Source organism: Salvia hispanica, chromosome 1 (genome assembly GCF_029641045.1).
Source record: "Salvia hispanica isolate PSC_SH4W2 chromosome 1, Shi_PSC_v1, whole genome shotgun sequence".
NCBI lineage: Eukaryota > Viridiplantae > Streptophyta > Magnoliopsida > Lamiales > Lamiaceae > Salvia > Salvia hispanica.
Window position 1 is genome coordinate 29,888,573 of NC_142692.1, and position 18,481 is coordinate 29,907,053.

At 33.6% G+C, this 18,481-nt stretch overlaps 3 protein-coding genes across 8 annotated transcripts; all 3 read left to right on the forward strand.

Moving 5' to 3' along the window:
* The first annotated feature begins 1,118 nt into the window (after positions 1–1,118).
* On the forward strand, positions 1,119–2,988 carry LOC125218969 (axial regulator YABBY 1-like). Of its 2 annotated transcripts, none has more exons than XM_089063198.1 (7): positions 1,119–1,299; positions 1,373–1,522; positions 1,605–1,713; positions 2,070–2,118; positions 2,280–2,355; positions 2,467–2,541; positions 2,620–2,988. In XM_089063198.1, the coding sequence occupies exons 1-7, from the start codon at positions 1,201–1,203 to the stop codon at positions 2,626–2,628; spliced, it is 567 nt and encodes a 188-aa protein (XP_088919324.1). In that variant the 5' UTR covers positions 1,119–1,200; the 3' UTR covers positions 2,629–2,988. The 2 variants fall into 2 exon arrangements, with proteins under 2 accessions (XP_088919324.1, XP_047976754.1); XM_048120797.2 differs by having other exon boundaries at positions 1,120–1,299; positions 2,649–2,988.
* A 5,067-nt stretch (positions 2,989–8,055) lies between these two features.
* Positions 8,056–14,610, forward strand: LOC125218169 (Pentatricopeptide repeat (PPR-like) superfamily protein). 5 transcript variants are annotated; one of them, XM_048119789.2, is made up of 6 exons: positions 8,056–8,318; positions 9,548–11,388; positions 11,965–12,082; positions 13,561–13,738; positions 13,919–14,076; positions 14,305–14,610. In XM_048119789.2, exons 1-2 carry the CDS (start codon positions 8,090–8,092, stop codon positions 11,317–11,319), a joined length of 2,001 nt encoding a protein of 666 aa, XP_047975746.1. In that variant the 5' UTR covers positions 8,056–8,089; the 3' UTR covers positions 11,320–11,388; positions 11,965–12,082; positions 13,561–13,738; positions 13,919–14,076; positions 14,305–14,610. The 5 variants fall into 5 exon arrangements, with proteins under 5 accessions (XP_047975746.1, XP_047975745.1, XP_047975743.1 ...); XM_048119788.2 differs by having other exon boundaries at positions 12,006–12,082; XM_048119786.2 differs by having other exon boundaries at positions 12,024–12,082.
* LOC148933577 (PLATZ transcription factor family protein) lies at positions 13,733–17,524 on the forward strand. The gene is made up of 5 exons (XM_089060627.1): positions 13,733–13,738; positions 13,999–14,076; positions 16,596–16,826; positions 16,895–17,035; positions 17,134–17,524. Exons 1-5 carry the CDS (start codon positions 13,733–13,735, stop codon positions 17,368–17,370), a joined length of 693 nt encoding a protein of 230 aa, XP_088916753.1. The 3' UTR covers positions 17,371–17,524.
* The last annotated feature ends 957 nt before the right edge of the window (positions 17,525–18,481 follow it).

An 18,481-nucleotide genomic window follows, 5' to 3' on the forward strand; every position in this document is an offset into this window, starting at 1 on the left:
ATGCTAACAATGAAACACCAAAATCTCTAATACTACCTCCGTCCCCCAAAATTTGTCCCACTTTGATCCGACACGGGTTTTAAGAAATGTAATGGAAAGTGAGTTGAAAAAATTAGTGGATTGTGAGTCCTACTTTTATATATTAGTTTTATAATAAAATGTGAGTAAGAATGAGTTAGTGGAATATGGGGTCCACTACCAAAAATGGTAAAAGTGAAATGAGACAAATTTTATGGGAAGGACGGAAATGGAAGAATGAGACAAATTTTCAGAGACGGAGGTAGTATTAAACAAAATATGCATATCATTATATTGTGAAAGTACTTACAAAAATAGTACTACTACTACTACTATTAAACATGAGATTCATTATACTTTAAAGATATTGTTAAACAAAAACCCAAGGGGTGTAGATGTAGTAGAGTGACATTTTGACTCATCTATCCTTAATCTAATGGTCAAGTGATAGATCACTAGGCTAAATCCTTGAGTCAATTGTCTCATCCTTCGAGGTGCCTATAAATCAGCACGAGTACTTGGTCCGACGATGGATACTTTGGTCTAACAAAAAATAAAAACAAAATCAGAATCATAAAATTTCAATAGCTAGCAATTTAATTTGGAATTTCTGTATCTTTGTTTTGTAGGAGTAAATCTTTTCTTTAAATTCTTAGGGTAAAATATTGATGAATTGTGTCCAAACGCAAGATGATTTGGTTGAAATCACAAAATTCCAACAGAATCTAGACAGCACATTCCCATTCCCTTAGTCAATTTGTCTTTGATGAATAGTGTATGAAATAATTTGAACAATAGTCTCAGATGTACCTTAACTTCATGATCCACTTAATCCCACATGCAAGTAATAGTTTGGATTCAATAATTAGACATAACATATAGACAAATTATGAGATCAAATGAAGCACACATCTCATGATTCATGTATTCAATCAAAGATTTAGTGAGAAAATAATGGGAGCATGTTTAATGGAGTGAGAGAGAGAGAGAGACAGTAATTAAAAGTTAAAGGTAAAACCCAAAAAAAGAAAGCATGGGGAAGGCGGTTAAAAAAAGCAAAACACATAGAGCCGGCTCTATACATACCTCGACTAGTCAATCAATCAATCAATCAGTCATATCAAATCAATCTCACGGAATTCCATTCTGAAAAAAAAAAAGAAATTTAAAAAAGAGAGGAAAATGTCATCTTCAACTGGTTTTGCTCCGGACCACCACCTCCTCTCTCCTTCCGGGCAGCTCTGTTACGTCCATTGCAAATTTTGCGACACTGTCCTCGCCGTCTGCATCTTCTCTCTCTCTTTCAGTGTCTCTCAATCTCTTAATTCTGATATATATGTATTAATATATATAGGTGGGTGTTCCTTGCACGAGTTTGTTCAAGACAGTGACGGTGAGATGCGGGCATTGCTCCAACCTCCTCTCTGTCAACATGCGTGGATCTCTCCTCCCCTCTCCCAACCTCACCCACTCCCACTCCCTCTTCTCTCCCCACAATCTCCTGGTATATTTAATTTATAAATCCCTTCTACTTCTTCTCCATTTCATTTTTCATTACCCTTTCTTTCATCTTCACATCCCTGCAGGAGGACATCCGCACCAACGCCCCGCCAAACTTCCCCATCAATCCAATCGACCCTTCCCTCTTCCCTCGTGAGATCGATGACCTTCCCAAGCCTCCTGCTGTTAAACGACGTACGCCACAAATTTCCACTTTTCTTGTCTTCATTTTTTATTTCTCAAAACCCTAAATTGTCTTTCCATTTTTACTACGTTTAATTCCATTCAAACACTCATTTTTTTTGTTTTGATTTAGCTCTTTCAAGATTGTTTTGAGTGAAATTTTTAAGGTGGTCCCTCGGGATTCATCGCGTCTTGGAAACCGTCACAAGAAATTTTAGTGAGACGAAAATCATTAGATAATGATGAAGCAGTGATGAGAAAAAAAGTGATATTGATGACAGAAATCAGTAAAGTAAATTGTCAGCACAGTGATTTTAATGTCTGTTTCTTGTTTTATTGTTTGTTTTTATTTGCTTCCTTGCTCACAGCCCCGGAGAAAAGACAGAGAGTGCCCTCTGCTTACAACCGCTTCATCAAGTAAGTTGAATCAATTGTATTTCATTTTTTGTTAATGTATACAAAAAGTACTTCATCCCTTAGCTAAGTAGTTTTGCATGAGGAATCTGTTCCTCGGCTGAGAGATTATTCTGTAATCTATCAAAATTTATGACAAATATTGTACTAATTAATATTTGCAGAGATGAGATCCAGCGTATCAAAGCTGGAAACCCTGATATCAGTCACAGGGAGGCCTTCAGCGCTGCTGCAAAAAATGTAAGATTATGATAAAAGTCACTTCCTCTTCTTTCAATTTTCAACTAGGGTTTTTTTATTTTTCATAAAATTGTTTTGGTGTTTTCTTCTTTTTTGTTTTCTTGCATCCAGTGGGCCCACTTCCCACACATCCACTTCGGCCTTATGCCTGATCAACCCGTGAAGAAACCAAATCTGTGCCAACAGGTAACCCTATCTCTAAACAAAACCCTAGATTTCACACAATTCATCAAAAAACTAATAATAATAAATCTTTTTTATTAGTTTTCTTGAATATTATTGTTGATTGATAGGAAGGAGATGAAGTGATGATGAAAGATGGGTTTCTTGCTTCTGCCAACATCGGTGTGTCGCCGTACTAGCTAGTCAATTGCAGTCTATGGTGGTGTGCCTTCTTAGTATATCTATTTTGCTTCTATGATTAGGGTTTTCTGATGTGTTATTATGCTGTGTTAAGACTGTTTGGACATTTTCGGATAGGTTTATGAGCTTCGAAATGGTGTGTTATGTTGGGAGAGGATTTTGATGTGGGCCGGGGTGCTTAACTGTAGTTAGCTCTAACTACAGATCTCCTAAACCCATCTGAAAATGAAGCTTGCTTTAATAAATCTAATGTATCTGTGTTTCCTTTAATTAGCCCTATGTATGTGTTAAATTATGATATTAGCTAGACCCTAATTTCTGCGTGATGCTATGAGGAGATCATTCAATTTGTATAGAGTATGGACCCAAATTAAATTAATGAATGATATTGCACAAATTTGGGGTGCGAATTAATTAAGGGTCAAGTTTCATCTGGTCTAATATTATGATTCGAGTGCATATTTAGTAGATGTGAATTTGTGGAGTAATACAATTCGCTAGCAATGTAGGTGTTTACCCCTGGTATGATGGAATTTGATCTGTCAAACTCAAGCAAGATTTTCCATAATGTTGGAGCATATAATCTTAAGCGGGTAGTGATTTAGAGACATAATGTCTCCATGCCATAATACCCTTATGTCTCTATGCCATAATTATATTTTATATGTGGACAAATATAACCAAACGCTATTTTTGGATAAAATCAATTAGCATGATCATTAGGGGATGATCTAATTTCTATAATAAAGACTAGTAAAGATAACGGTGAAATTCAATAAAGTATATTATATATTTTACATAGGAATAACATAAAAATAAATACACAAAAATCAAACTAGAGTACTAATATTATAAAATACATAAAATTAAAATAATAAATTCAATTAGTATTATATTTATTTTGACTAAGGTTCGACAATAATTTTCCAAAAATTAAAAATTTGAATAATTAAATTTTCAAAATTGAATAATTTAGAATAGTAAGTATGATATAAAAAAACCTACACCCAATTAGTATTAATATATTATACATATTTTCTTAATTTTATTTCATGATATAGTGAATTGAGTTAATAACTCAATTATTTATAAAGCAAAAGAGAAAATGCCTTGTAATTATTTATTATTTGATCGAAGTTCGATTGCAATGTTCTAAGAATAAAAAATTTAAATAAATTAAAATTTTGGAAAGGAAAGAAGTAGTATAATAAAAATTACAAAATTCTTAAAATAAAAACTATAAAGTTAATTATTATTATTATTATTATTATTATTATTATTATTATTATTATTATTATTAATTTATTTAATGAGATACTGAATGGAGCTTAAAATTCTAATATTTTATATAAGAAAAAGAAGAAAATAATATAGGATTAGTATTTTTATAAAATGGATTCATAATTTATTCATTAAGTTCAAATCTCATAATTTATTCCCTTAGTTTTGGAATATTACGTTGAATAAAACACTTATGAATAAATCTCTCATTTCTCTAATATTCTACTTCTTTAGGTATATATTTTGATTTTAAATCATATCTTCCACATTTATATATATTCCATAATTAAGCTACCACATCCTTATTTAAGATGTAAGGGCAAAAAGGTAGATGTAAAAAAGTGTAGATTTAATGAAAAATATAATATAATATAAGATTACAATTTTAACCTCATTACGACATTATGGCTTGGAGACATTATGTCTCTAAAACATTTTTCTAATCTTATTTGGTTTAACAACGGATAGCGTTTTCAGTTCGATGCTATGAGGTATACAAAATTTGAAATGAATGGAATGATATAAAAAGGCCGCAGTGACAAAATTAAAAGCACTGCATTTATTTCTAGATCATTTGTGGTTGAGAAATAATAGGAGTATGATTTATTTTATGTAGTAAGGGTAAATTAGAGAATGATTCATTTTGTAGTTATAGAATAATCGATGATATTCTGTCGTAGATTCATCTATACAAATATAAAAGCCGAGTTTTGGCGTTCTTTTAAAATATTTATAAATTTTGTCCTAATTTTAAAATATTTACAAATTATGGGATCAATTTGAATACTACATATCGAGCCTATACTCCATAAGTTACGGTGGGAGTTTTTCTTATATTCAACCATGGAATTGTAACTAGCATATATGTTCTAATTACTACCATTTATTACCATTACAACACTAATTATCATTATCATATTTATTACCATTACCATTACAATTATTCAATATTGGGATTAAAGAATGAGTGCAATTTACCACCACCACCCAATTAATTTGTTTGAATCATATCTATGAATTAATGGTCTATAATTAATTTATAATGTAGCACTGGCAGTTATAATCGATGACTGATAAAAAATTTGTTAATCCAAATAATTTTTATTAATGGATTACAATTTGAAAGGTCTTCATTTGTTATTAATTTAGTTTATCACAAATAATATTGGCTTAAAGTCACCAAGAATATGAAAAGGTACCCATTTTCTATAAATTTGGCTTGTACAAGGATACTTTGCGAAAATAGAAACACAAAGATATTGAGTTCCACCAAGCTGAAAAGCTTTAAGAATTGAAGAAAATTCATTCTTAGGGCAACTTCAACAATGCTTCAACTCATTTTAGGACTGAATAGCTCCTCAATCATTCTACAAAGGGTATCATGTTTTCTTTTCTTTTTTTATGCTATTTTGTACAATATCTACGATCTGTTGTGTTGAACTATAACATCCCAAATATATATTTTTTTTCAAATTTCATTTACACTATTACTTCTTTGTTTGTTGAATAAAAAAAGGGAGAGATGTCACTGTTTGAAATGACCAATGAACAAAGCTTCTGTAGGAAGATGTTTGTCGTCCGAAAAGAAGATGATACATGAATATTTGACGAAGAAGATGAGAATGATAGCTATCTTTGCTAGGTTAACATGTATTATGTGAAAGTTGGAAGATATTATTGTCCCCTAATATTTTATTTGTATATAAAATATTTCATTAGATTTATATACTCTTGGTATATACTCCTAAATTTTTTTAGTCTCACTTATTTTATTTATTCACAATATCAAATTGATAGTAAAAAAACATTCTAACTCGCGCATAGCGCGTGGATTAACACTAGTTTGAATAATGTCCTAGTGTAGCATAGATAATGCACTCGATGAGTTACTATAATATTGTCGATTTTGTGATTTTTTAATGTTACGTGTTACTTTAGTGACAATTGACAATCCTTGAAAATCTTAAAAAATTTAAATTTTATTTAATTCCCTCTTGATTAAAATTATTTTCACGTAACATACATTCAATTAAAGATAATTTTACAAATATTATAACAAAATCTCAATTGCATACATATGGACGAATAAATTTGCACGAATATAATTTATAGTATAACAATAACGACATACAGTATAATGTTCATAGTTGCATTCCTATGATGCCTTAAGTCAATGTAAATGTACTTTCACTATATATAATGTCTCCGTTCCCTCATAGTTGAGTCATTTTTCCATTTTGAGAAGTTCCCTTATAGTTGAGTCATTTTTTTTTTATTTTGGGAAGTTCCCTCATAGTTGAGTCGTTTCCATATATAGTAACTTTTTTCTATATCTTACTTTATTATCTCTCTTACTTTTTTGTCTATTTATTTAACACACTTAACATCTATTTCTTAAACTTTGTGGCGAAAAGTTTCGCCTCAACTATGAGGTAACGGAGGGAGTAATTTTTATGTGTATCACCGCCATTAAACTAATAATGGGCGAAAACCATATATCTCCACCATCTGTTTTTTTATATTTAATGGTTCATATTTAACCTTAGTTTTGATATAAAATTAGGATTCATTTCAATATTATCATTGTAACTATATGGCTCACCACTCCAATTAAATTCTCATTTTTTCCTTAATTACTAGTTACGTATTAAAATCTGCGTCATCTATACCAGGACTATTTATTGTGAACGGATGGAGAATATATCTTCAATTTTTTTCCCCCTAACTCATCTATTCGTCTTTTAGATAATGGTGTGTGCTACGGCATGTCCATGTTTACTTCTAATTTCCTGCAGTATTTAATTTGCCCCGGATCGGACATTTTCAAGTCGATAGAATTAGTTCTATTCAACTCTTTTCTTCCCTTCTTTTTCAATGCTCTTCATGCATTTAGATACTCCATATATCTGACGCATGCCAAAAGCTAAGCGGTTGATCATCCTAATTAGTGACTATAATTTGGCCTTAGTTTTGATATAAGAGTGAGTTTTGATTTGTTTCATTCCATATACATAAATTGTAGTACTAATAAAATGTGAGAAAATTTTCATACTTAGATAAACAATAATTTTGGCAGATGAATAAAAATAAATAAATAAATATGATTATTACTAAGAGATTAGTTAATCAAGAGATTAATCATTAATTAATTTAGAGATTTAATCACAAAAAATATTAATCATTGGATTAATTCCTTAATTCTCTCGGTAGATTTAATTATGAAGGAATTATTATACAATCCCAAACAGTTAAATTAAATTAAATTAAATTAAGCCAACCTACTCCGACTATTTAATCTCAGTCCAATTATTAATTAGAATCAAACCCATTTTCAAAATTAACTACAGCCCACAACAACTACTAAGATTCAGCCCAACAGTTGATCTAGGCTAGGTCCAACTAAATAAATAAAATAAGCAGCCTAACAAAATGTCCCACTCGGAAATTAAAAGGGGCAAGGATACACCGAACTCCTAAACCTATTTTTTTCCGGTGGGGATCGCCTACTATTTTTTCTACACCATCCCCTACTCCACCCCTCACAAATATAAATAATGGGCCTACCATCATATTTTATGTTTGTAAAGAATGTAGTAGGAAATGGTGTAGGAAAAGTAGTAGGTGATCCCCACTGAATTTCTTACCCTAATTCTTCCAAAAAAAATACGCACAAAATTGGTTTTTCACTAAGAATCAGTTTAATAGGGAAGATAAATGAATAAAAATATATATTTTAGATCCTACTATAACTTAAAAATAGATGAATTATCTATCGCTATAATACTAGTGTAGAAAAATAGAAGTAATACTATGTGGTTTGAAAACACTTAGAGTGTGGATATGCATGCATATTCAAGGGATTGAATTTTTATAATGGCACAAATATAATGTTGAAAGCTTTTTTTTTATTAGACTAAGAATGTCATTGGTTAATTATGCAGGAGGCCCAAAGCCATCAAGCATATGGTTAAAGTATTTGATTAGCACCTCACAGCCCAATTGCCTCCCCAAAGCCCAAACCTTGAGAATGGAGACGCTAAAACCCCAACTACAGCTTACTATTAAAAAATCGAAAAATCGGAAAATCAATATGTTGCTCCGAGTAATCGCCGGCCACGCCTCACGATTCCGGCAATCTCAGTGGCAGCTGACCTATTGCCGGAGCATGGCTTTGGAAACCTCTAAAGCAGAGAAACCCCAGCCAAAATTTGATAAGAAAGATCTAAAGGATAAGAAGCCTGAACAAGTGCTGGCGACAATCCTTGAATCTATCTCTAGACAAGATGTGGAGCTCCGCTGCCGCCCTCTCTTCCCTTCCGGTAATACATTGTTGTATAGATAACTCAATATAGGTTTGAGATTGCTGCTCTTAACTGCTTTCATTTTGTTATTTTCTATTTTCATCGCGTTTGAGCAGACCTAAAATGTGGATCAGCGATTTGTACATTCGGCACTGATGTAGCTTTCGTTTGATGATAAATTTTTGATTAAGCTGTTTAGTTTGGTTTACCTAAACTCAGTTATGTGGTGATATGCGAGTGAATGATTGTTGATTTGAATCTCATTGACTAGGAAAGTGTGGCCGTAACATTTTCTTCATGATCAGTTCAATATGTCATGTGTAACTTGTCCACAAACTGCCTGTGTAGGGGAGCGTGAAGTGTGTATAAATAACAAAGAAATAAAATACATAGTCGTTGGCTATTTTCATTTTGTATATGAAAATCTGATTTTGAAAAAATTAATACTAAAATCTGTGGCCACATGTCGGCCACCTATTGAACATCAGAACCACGTGTGCACTTGATTGTGGTGTGGATGGTGCACGCTTACGCACTACAACAACGTACTTATTGCCTAAGCATGCGGGCGGGTGCTTACTGCATCTACTAAGCACGCGAATGTGGATGCTCTTAGTTAAATTCCTGCGAGAATTCCCAATTTCCTAATCCCCACTCGTAAATGATCACAATCCCTAATTTACGTACAACAGAGGAGATTACGGGGAATTTTTAGCACCGCCACATCCCCACCACCATGGCACCAACGCTGACTGCTTGACCCCACCATACCACTGCACTGCATTCACGCATTACCCATGCCTGCTTGCTGACTCTGCCTCCCAGTCTACAATAGGAATCATCCAAGGTACTTTAGCTAAAAAAAAACATTTTTCTTATATTGAATATACTCAGGATTCCCTGCATTTAGAAGGTTCAGTTTCTTGTGTAAGTTTTTGCCAAGCAAAATAATTCCCTTGCAAATATAAAGGGAGAAGAGAACTATATTTTGTCTTGCTCCGTAAATGTGGGAGGTGTATAGGCTCGAAGTATTCACTGAATGTGCACATTAGTACTAAAATATAATCTAACTGGGGTCCGGGAGTAATGCTTTTAACTGTAAGATGAAGTGTGTATGCTGGCATAACTGGGTAAGGTCGTGTCATTGTAGAAGTCTCTTCACTTTATAAAGTGAGCAAATAATTAGTGGACGTTGCTATTGTTTCCAGGCTATCTCATTCTGAAATTTCAATTCTCAACCTTTGCAGAAGTATCATCCCTGCTGACAAAGAAAGCATGCATAGACCTCATAAAGAAATGCAAATCCATGACTTGTTTCAAGCAGATCCAAGCCCAGGTCTTCACTCATGGTCTGCACAGCAACATTGATGTCTTGCACAAGCTCATGGCATTTGCCACAGATGCTGACTTAAACTATGCTGACATGATATTTGCTCAAATTGAGCTCCCAACTTTATTTATCTATAATGTGATGATCAAGGCACATGTGAAATCTAGTAGTTGCAGAAAAGCCCTTTCGTTGTTTGATGAGTTACGTCTCAAGGGATTGGTGCCCGATAATTATACATATCCTTTTGTCTTTAAGGCTGTAGGAAGGCTTAGGATGGTTCCTGAAGGGGAAAAGCTTCATGGGTTTGCATTGAAAAGTGGGGATCTTCATGATTGCTATGTTTGTAATTCGGTTCTAGATTTGTATAGGGAATTAGGATGTGTCCAGAATTTAGCGAAAGTGTTTGATGAAATTCCTACAAGAGACTTAATCTCATGGAATGTCTTGATTTCTGGGTTAGTAAAGAGCAGTAGGTTTGAGGATGCTGTAAATGTTTATAGGAGGATCAGACTAGAGACAAGTTTTCAACCTGACGAGGCCACAATTGTAAGCACTTTATCTGCATGTACGGCACTAAAGAACTTGGATCTTGGTCGTGAAATTCATGAGTATGCGAGTAAAAAATTGGGGTTTACTATGATTATTGGAAATGCATTGATGGATATGTATGCTAAGTGTGGATGCATAGAGATTGCCCGAGGAATATTTGATGCCATGCCAGAAAAAAATGTTATTTGTTGGACTAGTATGGTTTCAGCTTACACAAATTTGGGTTGTTTGGATGAAGCTAGGGCTTTATTTGAGAGGAGCTCTGTCAAAGATCTTGTTTTATGGACAACCATGATCAATGGGTATGTACAGTTCAACATGGTTGATGAAGCCATGAACTTGTTTAGGTGCATGCAAATGAATGGCATTAAACCTGACAAATATACCCTTGTTACTTTACTCACAGGATGTGCTCAATTAAGAGCGCTGGAACAAGGTGAATGGATTCATGCTTACTTGAAAGAAATTGGAATTATTATTGATGCAGTGGTTGGTACTGCTCTTATAGAGATGTATGCAAAATGTGGTTGCTTAGAGAAGTCTTTGCAGATTTTCTATCAACTGAACCAGAAAGATGCAGCATCATGGACGTCTATGATATGTGCACTTGCCATGAATGGAGATGCAGAAAAGGCTGTACAATTATTCACAGAAATGACACAAGTCGGGATTAGACCTGATGATATCACCTTCGTTGGTGTTTTAAGTGCCTGCAGTCATGGAGGGCTAGTAGAGGAAGGCCGTAAGCATTTTGATTCCATGACTAAGGTTTATCAACTTGAACCAAAGTTAGAACACTATGGTTGCCTGATAGACCTTCTAGGTCGTGCTGGACTCATGGAAGAAGCTGAACAGATTATAAGAGAGATACCTAATCAAGATAACAAGTTTGTCATCCCACTTTATGGTGCTCTGCTTAGTGCATGCAGGAACTATGAAAATGTTGAAATTGGTGAACGTATTGCCAAGAAGCTTCTGGAGGTTGAGTCCAGTGATTCTAGTGGTCATACACTTTTAGCCAATATATATGCAGCTGCCAATAGGTGGGAAGATGTAAAGAAAGTCAGAAGGAAAATGGATACCATGGGGTCCAAGAAGTTTCCCGGGTGCAGTGCACTTGAAATTGGTGGCCTTTACTAAATCTGGTTCAAATAACGGGCAGATTGTAAATCAGTACTTGAGTGCAGGCAGTTGGAAGTTGGGAGCCAGGTATCTAATAATATTAGATAGTGCAGTTTGGCCTGTAACACATTCTCATTATTGATTGATGATGTTATGTTGTCCAAACAGTATCATAGATTTCTATTTCTCATCTTCTATTATTGTATATTCAGCTAAATTGCAGAATATTAAGTTCATATTTTTCATTATTTTTTCTTGATTCATCCTGGTTTATCAATGATAGTCCCATTTAATAGATATGATAAACTAACTACTGTTTGTGGGCTATGAAAAACAAATGATATTTTCCTAGACTCTCCTTTTTTGCTTTTCAATTGTATACTTAGCTGTATTCCAATCTCTTCACACTGAAGAAAGTTGTTCCTCTACTATGTGAATGCACGTCTTTGGTCTTTTCTACTTTAAACAACTTAATGTGATTCCTCTGAAATTTTTTCTTTTTGTGGACTGTCTGTTCGAATCTTATAGTTTTAAGGATGATGAACCGATTAGATTCCATATCTAAAAATCATTGTGATTCTGCATTTTGTGCGAACTTCATAATAGTTGAGAAAGTTGAAGAATTTGTATTCCGTACTGATGCTCTTGTCATTTTTTCTTCAGCCTTAATATTGATGAAGAATGTTTTTATAACGCCTTAAAAGTTATCTCTTCTGAAACAGCGTCATGACCTTTTGGGATACATCTGAAGTAGCCAAGCTGCAGAGATTTAAATTATGAGGTGAGCTAGATAATTCTGATATAAGAATTGGAATGTCTGATGTAGGTTTACTGTGTAATTTAGAAAAGTTTGCATGTCGTGCATGTATTCAGTTTACTGATTATTTTGATTCTGTATAATGGGCTGGTTGCTTATTTGCTAAAAATTTTGAGGTTGAGTTCAAAAACTACTCAATATTGTACTCCGTATCTGGTATTGGTGACTTGTGACAACAATTTGTTCTCTTGCAAGATTTCCCTGTCTCCTAATATCTGACTGATTCTCAGGGATTCCATGACAAACTTGAAAGCTGTAACCTATCCTGTAGGTGGTAAAACTAATGGTCATTTTCACATTATGTTGAGATGATATATGTTTGATTGGATAAACATAACATACATGCATAGAACTTTGGTACAGACTGCAAGATTGGCTAAAGGGGCGCAGGGTGGGTAATGGCATTGAAATTCTAGAGGGACGAAAATTTATGCTGCTTCAGTGTGCCACCCTGAAGCCTTGAAATATATGGTTTCTGTGATGAAATCTTGGATTTCTGTTGAGAAATTTGTATGTGTGCTTATGGCTCGAAAGTACATTTCCATCCATATGTTTGTTTGAAGCCCTGATCTATCACAAAACAAGTCTCATCTTTAATCGGCCATTTTAAATTAGTCACACTGTAATTAATAAAAATTAAAGTATAATCAGCAACTTGAGCAGAGGCTTCCACTCCTTCTCTAGTCTCTACCCTCAGTGAAACCCCTTATATGGAAACACATCTAGCCTTATCAACTAGTCTGCCCAACACATCAAGCTACCAAATTGGAATGACATGGAATGGATAGATAAAGAATCAGGGTGCATATGAGATAAAAGTAAACTAAATAATAATAATAGCTGGAGGGAGAAAAAGGTTGGATTCTTGTAATACTTGGCTTCATGTGGGATTGTATATTGGAGTGCTGGAATTTCGGGCTTTACCTTGGATTACTTCTCATATTTTCCTTCTCTTATTCTGCTGGAAAGAAGATTAGATGCTGTAACAAACCATTGGCCGATTCAGTATACTGGCTACTCAACTCATGAAAGATCTAGGGTCAAACCTAGGTCACTTGGCTTGTGTTCTTATATTTCATATTTGAACTGCAATACTTTATGTTATCTACTGTCTCATATTATTTCATAAAATTGTAAAAAAATGTTTATGCATGGTGAAGGATATGGTGGTGCATTTATTAACTTCAATAAAACCTGAACTTGGAAGAGAAACTTGCTATCGTTCACTGTTCTGTATTTACAGCCATAATTGTTGCTGTCTAAGCAGCTGGCTGCTGTTATTAATATACGTTCATTTTAGACTATCATATGTTATTGGTATAAACATTGTACATGCTATAATCATTTGCAAATTTGTTGTTTTACCTCTCTATCGACCTCATTGTTTTTGTTCTTTTTATAACTTGCTGCACTGAATCGGTTGAAAAATATATTTGGTTTAGGAAGGCGAGAAGCAGAGAAAATTGCTCTTCAAACTACAGTCCAAGTTTAACGTGGACGTTTTCAGCCGGCCATATCTACTGGTCATCTGATGGAAGCGGATAGTAAAGCTGCCTATCTTCAAGAATCTTTGTGAAGAGCTGCACTTTGACCCACAGAAGGCCATAGAAATTCATGAAGGTTAATTTAATTATATTGAGCTTTAATTATAAAAGGCATTATAGTTTAGTTTCTCATACTCCACTATTTTCAGTTGATTAAATTTCATGATATACTTAACTCGTGAAAGTATTAATACTGTTTATGTATTTGCTATACATGTTTTATTAACAACTTGTCTTTTATCTTCTTTACCCATAGAAATTTTCCAGAGAAAACTTCAGTAACTGGTAGCTGTTAAACGTGAAATCATTGATGACGATGTAAAAACTTTGGAGCAGATACAGATTATATTCTGCATTCCAAAGCAAACAGTCGAAGCAACTCATGCAGATATCCGCAAAGGTGTACTTGAGAAGGTGATTTCTGTTCATTCTTTTCCTTAAATTATTATTAGAATGTGCCAGATATGGATTCATTAATAATTTAAGATATCCAGCAACGCTTTGTTATGTTAAGTAATTTGGTTCGAGGATGTTCTGGCTTAGTAATTATTCAAGTAAATCAGGTTTGCAATTAATTGTATGTTTCCAATACTTGCATGTCATAATTTTCTGGTTTTATTCATGGCTGCATGAATACTACAGATTGTCAAGGAGGCAATTGCTTCTGGTGTATATGGATATGACGCCAAGGCTTGATGACATTTTTCTGCAAGCACACCGATGTTTGCTAAAACAGAGTTTTGCAGTCTTGCAAGTAGGGTATGCTATCCACTCGCACATGTACTCATATGCCTGTGGATCTGATCGCGCTAAAAGCACGTTGTTTTAGCGTTATAATTACTATATTTCCTAATCCTGAAGTAGTTATCAGGATAGTTTTAGGTGCGATGGTATATATTTGAACTTTAAAAAATACTAAAATCAATGCTATATATGTGTATTTCAAAAGTGGAGAGGACTTTATTGTAGATCAGGCAGTGGCAAGTGTGAGTTAATGTGCATTTGGCCATATTCTAAACCTGCAGTTTGTCGATTTCAAAAAAGACCAAAACCATGCTATCTCATAAGCACTGCACATTTAGGTCTACAAATACACACTTTCCGTTTGGAGTAAAATCCTCTTCTTCTTTCAATTGGTTTTGTTGCATATTTCCGTGAAACAACTTAAATTTCGTATGTTCCCGTAAAATTTGAAAGACAAATTAATTTCAAGTGATGGGATGGTCCAAGAAGTTGTCAACCTATCTCAAAATAGACAATACAGAACACAATCCACTATTGGTGTATTGGTGTCTGTTTTTGTTGGCCGAGGCAGGTAGGAGCAGTCTCATGATGGGCCCCAATAATTTTGTTTTGTTGAGTATTTTGAGATTAATTGGATATTCTTTTTGCATTTTTATTAAAACTTGTGGTTTTTTGAAGAATGGTGATTTATTAGTAGAGTGAAAGCTCAACAAATTTCAGCAATAGCTAGTTTCTTATGTTTTTCTTCTTAGTTTTTATAAATAAAAACGTGGATTAAAACTATTTAGCATGTGGATTAAAAACTAATTTAACTTAGTAATTGAATATTTAAGCATTACTTTATTCATAAATTTTCTACGGTTAAGAGTCTCAATTCTTTCGATTACAGAGTAAAGAAATATGAGTTCAATGGAGAGAATACTAGTAGTATATAGTATTAGTCTTATTTTCATATACTGCTATTAATTTTATAATGAAAATATAAGTGAAAGGTCATACTACATACCTATTCATGATAAAAGCAAAAATAAGACTTCTATTATTTGATTGAACGAATTAGAAAAATGCGACCCCTATTATCTGACGGATAATGTTGAATTTTATTGTAAAATTTCTTTGCCTCGTGCGAGAGGAGCAGGCTTGCATCAAATTGGGTGGAATTTAGGGTAGTTGATTGTGACCAATTTTGGAATGGCCACAGTGGATCAACATTCACTTTTTTCTTTGATTTTTTTATTTATGCTTTTCTTTTTCCTTAAACAGATTTCTACCTTGCCATTTTAATTTAATTTTGACTGCAGCCAATTTTAATTATTGTGTGTATTTTTGTTTTGAACTTTTTTTTAGTTTTAGTTTCTTTTGTGTTTTTGTGTAAATGTGGTGTAAGATGTGGGTGTCGCAGCGATCGTACTAATTTATTTTTATAAAATTGGTAGTGGTATATTTTATTACAGATTGATTTGATTATTCTCTTTTACAGAGCCGTTGTGCTAGTATGTTTTTCTTCTATTTTTATGCGATAAATTTTTTAATTTCATAGCTACATTTTATATAAAAAAAAATTGACCAATGATAAAAGAATAAGCAATAACAGGAAAGCAGCAGTGTCTGATGATGCGTACATCAACATGAATATTTAAATCCTGTACATATGATTTGTTTGTTTTATGATAATCACTGTTTTATAACTGTATGAAAAATGTGTGCTGCTCCAGTGATATATAAAGATAATTTTGTTTTGCGCATTTCTCCAGTGAAACAAACTTATCAATGTAATAGTAATGAGTAATACAAATACACACATGACTAATTTAACATATACTCCTATTATGTAATTTTGTGATTTCTAATATTTTATGTTGATTTTACAAATAAATATAGAATAGTGTAGAAAAAAAGAAAAAATAAAAAGTGGATTGAATGATTGAAAACATAGTCCATGTGAAATAACAAGGTTGGACGGAAGCAGTACAAGAAAAGTGGGAGGGAAGAAGAAGAGCAGCCTTAATAACATTAAATGAGCTGTAGCATTTGCAGTCCGCCCTGGCATCTATAATATATCCGTGTCTCTCTCTCTCATCACTCTCCATTTTCAGTTCAAGCTAGCCATGGTACTACTACTACTACTATAGACATAGTAATTATGGTTTGAATATATGATATAGTAATATTAAAGTGATGAATTGCAGTGGGAGATCCCAGCGCTTCTGACTCAGAAATTCTTCAGCCCCTGCATAATTCACCAACACCACAAGAGAAACGAAAAGAATGTTTTTTGCTTTGATTGCTGCGCCGGGCTTTGCCCCTACTGCTTGTCTCATCACCGCTCCCACCGCGTCTTGCAGATTAGGCGATACATGTACCATGATGTGATCAGGATTAGAGAAGCTGAGAAACTCATGGACTGCGCTCAAGTTCAAGTAACACTGTCTATTCAAATTCATCCATAACAAACAATTATCCTAACTTTTCTTTTTTGTGTGTGCAGTATTATCACACTAACAGTGCAAAAGTAGTGTTCTTGAATCGGAGGCCGCCAACAAGGCCAAGCAAGGCTTGCACCAGCTTTTGCATCAATTGCCACAAAAATTTGCAACACTCCTATCTCTTCTGCTGTCTCTATTGCAAGGCACCTACACTACACATTAACATAATACACACTGAGAGACTGAGAGAGTGTTTGTTTTTTATATAGTATATGCTTAATGGCTGATATGTTATGCACAGATTCGACATCTAGAGAGAAATGGGAGGAGGGTTTCAATGTGTCTTCGCAAGGGCAATTTTGGTGCGTTTTGTGAAGATGGGCTATTGACGCCCGACTCACAGCAGCAGCAGCGTGGCCTTCTAATTACCGAAATAACGAGGAAGAAAAGGAGCAATCATCATATCCGGTCTATGTGCACGCCGGTTTACGTGATGAACCGGAGGAAGAGCACGCCTCACCGTGCTCCACTCTATTGAGCCTTATGTCACTTCCCGAGTTGCCCTCAAATCTTAATTTTCTTTGCCTGCGGTTCTAGTAGTACTAATATCTTAAATTTACCTTGGCTGATTTGGTATCATCATGACAGATTCTTACCTAAATTTGGAATGTTTTGTCTAGTAAACATGTCTCGTCGTGTATTCATAGCTATTTCCTTTTTTTTGAAAAAAAACTAGATTTCTCAAATGCTATACAAATTTAATTATTGTTTAAATGTTGCAGAAGAAATCGGATATTGCATGTCTTTCTTTTTATATTCATAGTAACCTATGTGTGAGGTATAGTTTTCGACTTATTGTACTTCCTTCCTGTCTCATATTACTCACACTTTTTATTCTAGGTTGTAAATTTGGTATCCATTTTTTTGTGTAATTACATTAGTATTTTAAGTATAATGGAAGAATAATAAAATACTTGATTAATTCTAATACTCCATATTAGTTAAATATTCTAATTCTACTTAAAATAAAAATAGCATAAGTGGTTTGTGACAAGTCGTAATAGAAAAATGTGAATAACATAAAGATATGAAATACTAGTAGCTTGATGGCCTGTTGGCGAGGAGGAGGATGAAAAGTTGGAACGTCCAAATAAGTTTCTCTTTTAACTAAGTAGAGTAGTACTCCCTTCGTTTCGTCATAATTGAGTCATTTTTCCATTTCAGAAAGTTTCTTTATAGTTGAGTAATTTCTATATATGATAACTTTTTTTCTCTTTCTTACTTTACTCTCTCTACTTTATTCACTTTATACTTTATTCTCTCTACATTTTCTTCTCTCTTACTTTTTTATTTATTTATTTAACACACGCAATATTCATTTCTAAAACTCCGTGCCGAAAAGTTTCGCCTCAACTATGGCGAAACGGAGGGAGTACTAACTTAATTAGTCAAATTGATCGTTGACGAAATGATTATCGGTCAAATAATACATTGAATTTTAGATACTTACAAAATTTATATACTCCTCAATTCCTCCATCTCCGTTAATTAACTTGAGTTATTTATTTTACTTTATATTAGTAACAGATTATCATCCAATATTTACTTTATTTTCTTTTTACTTGACATAATGATACACATAATAATTA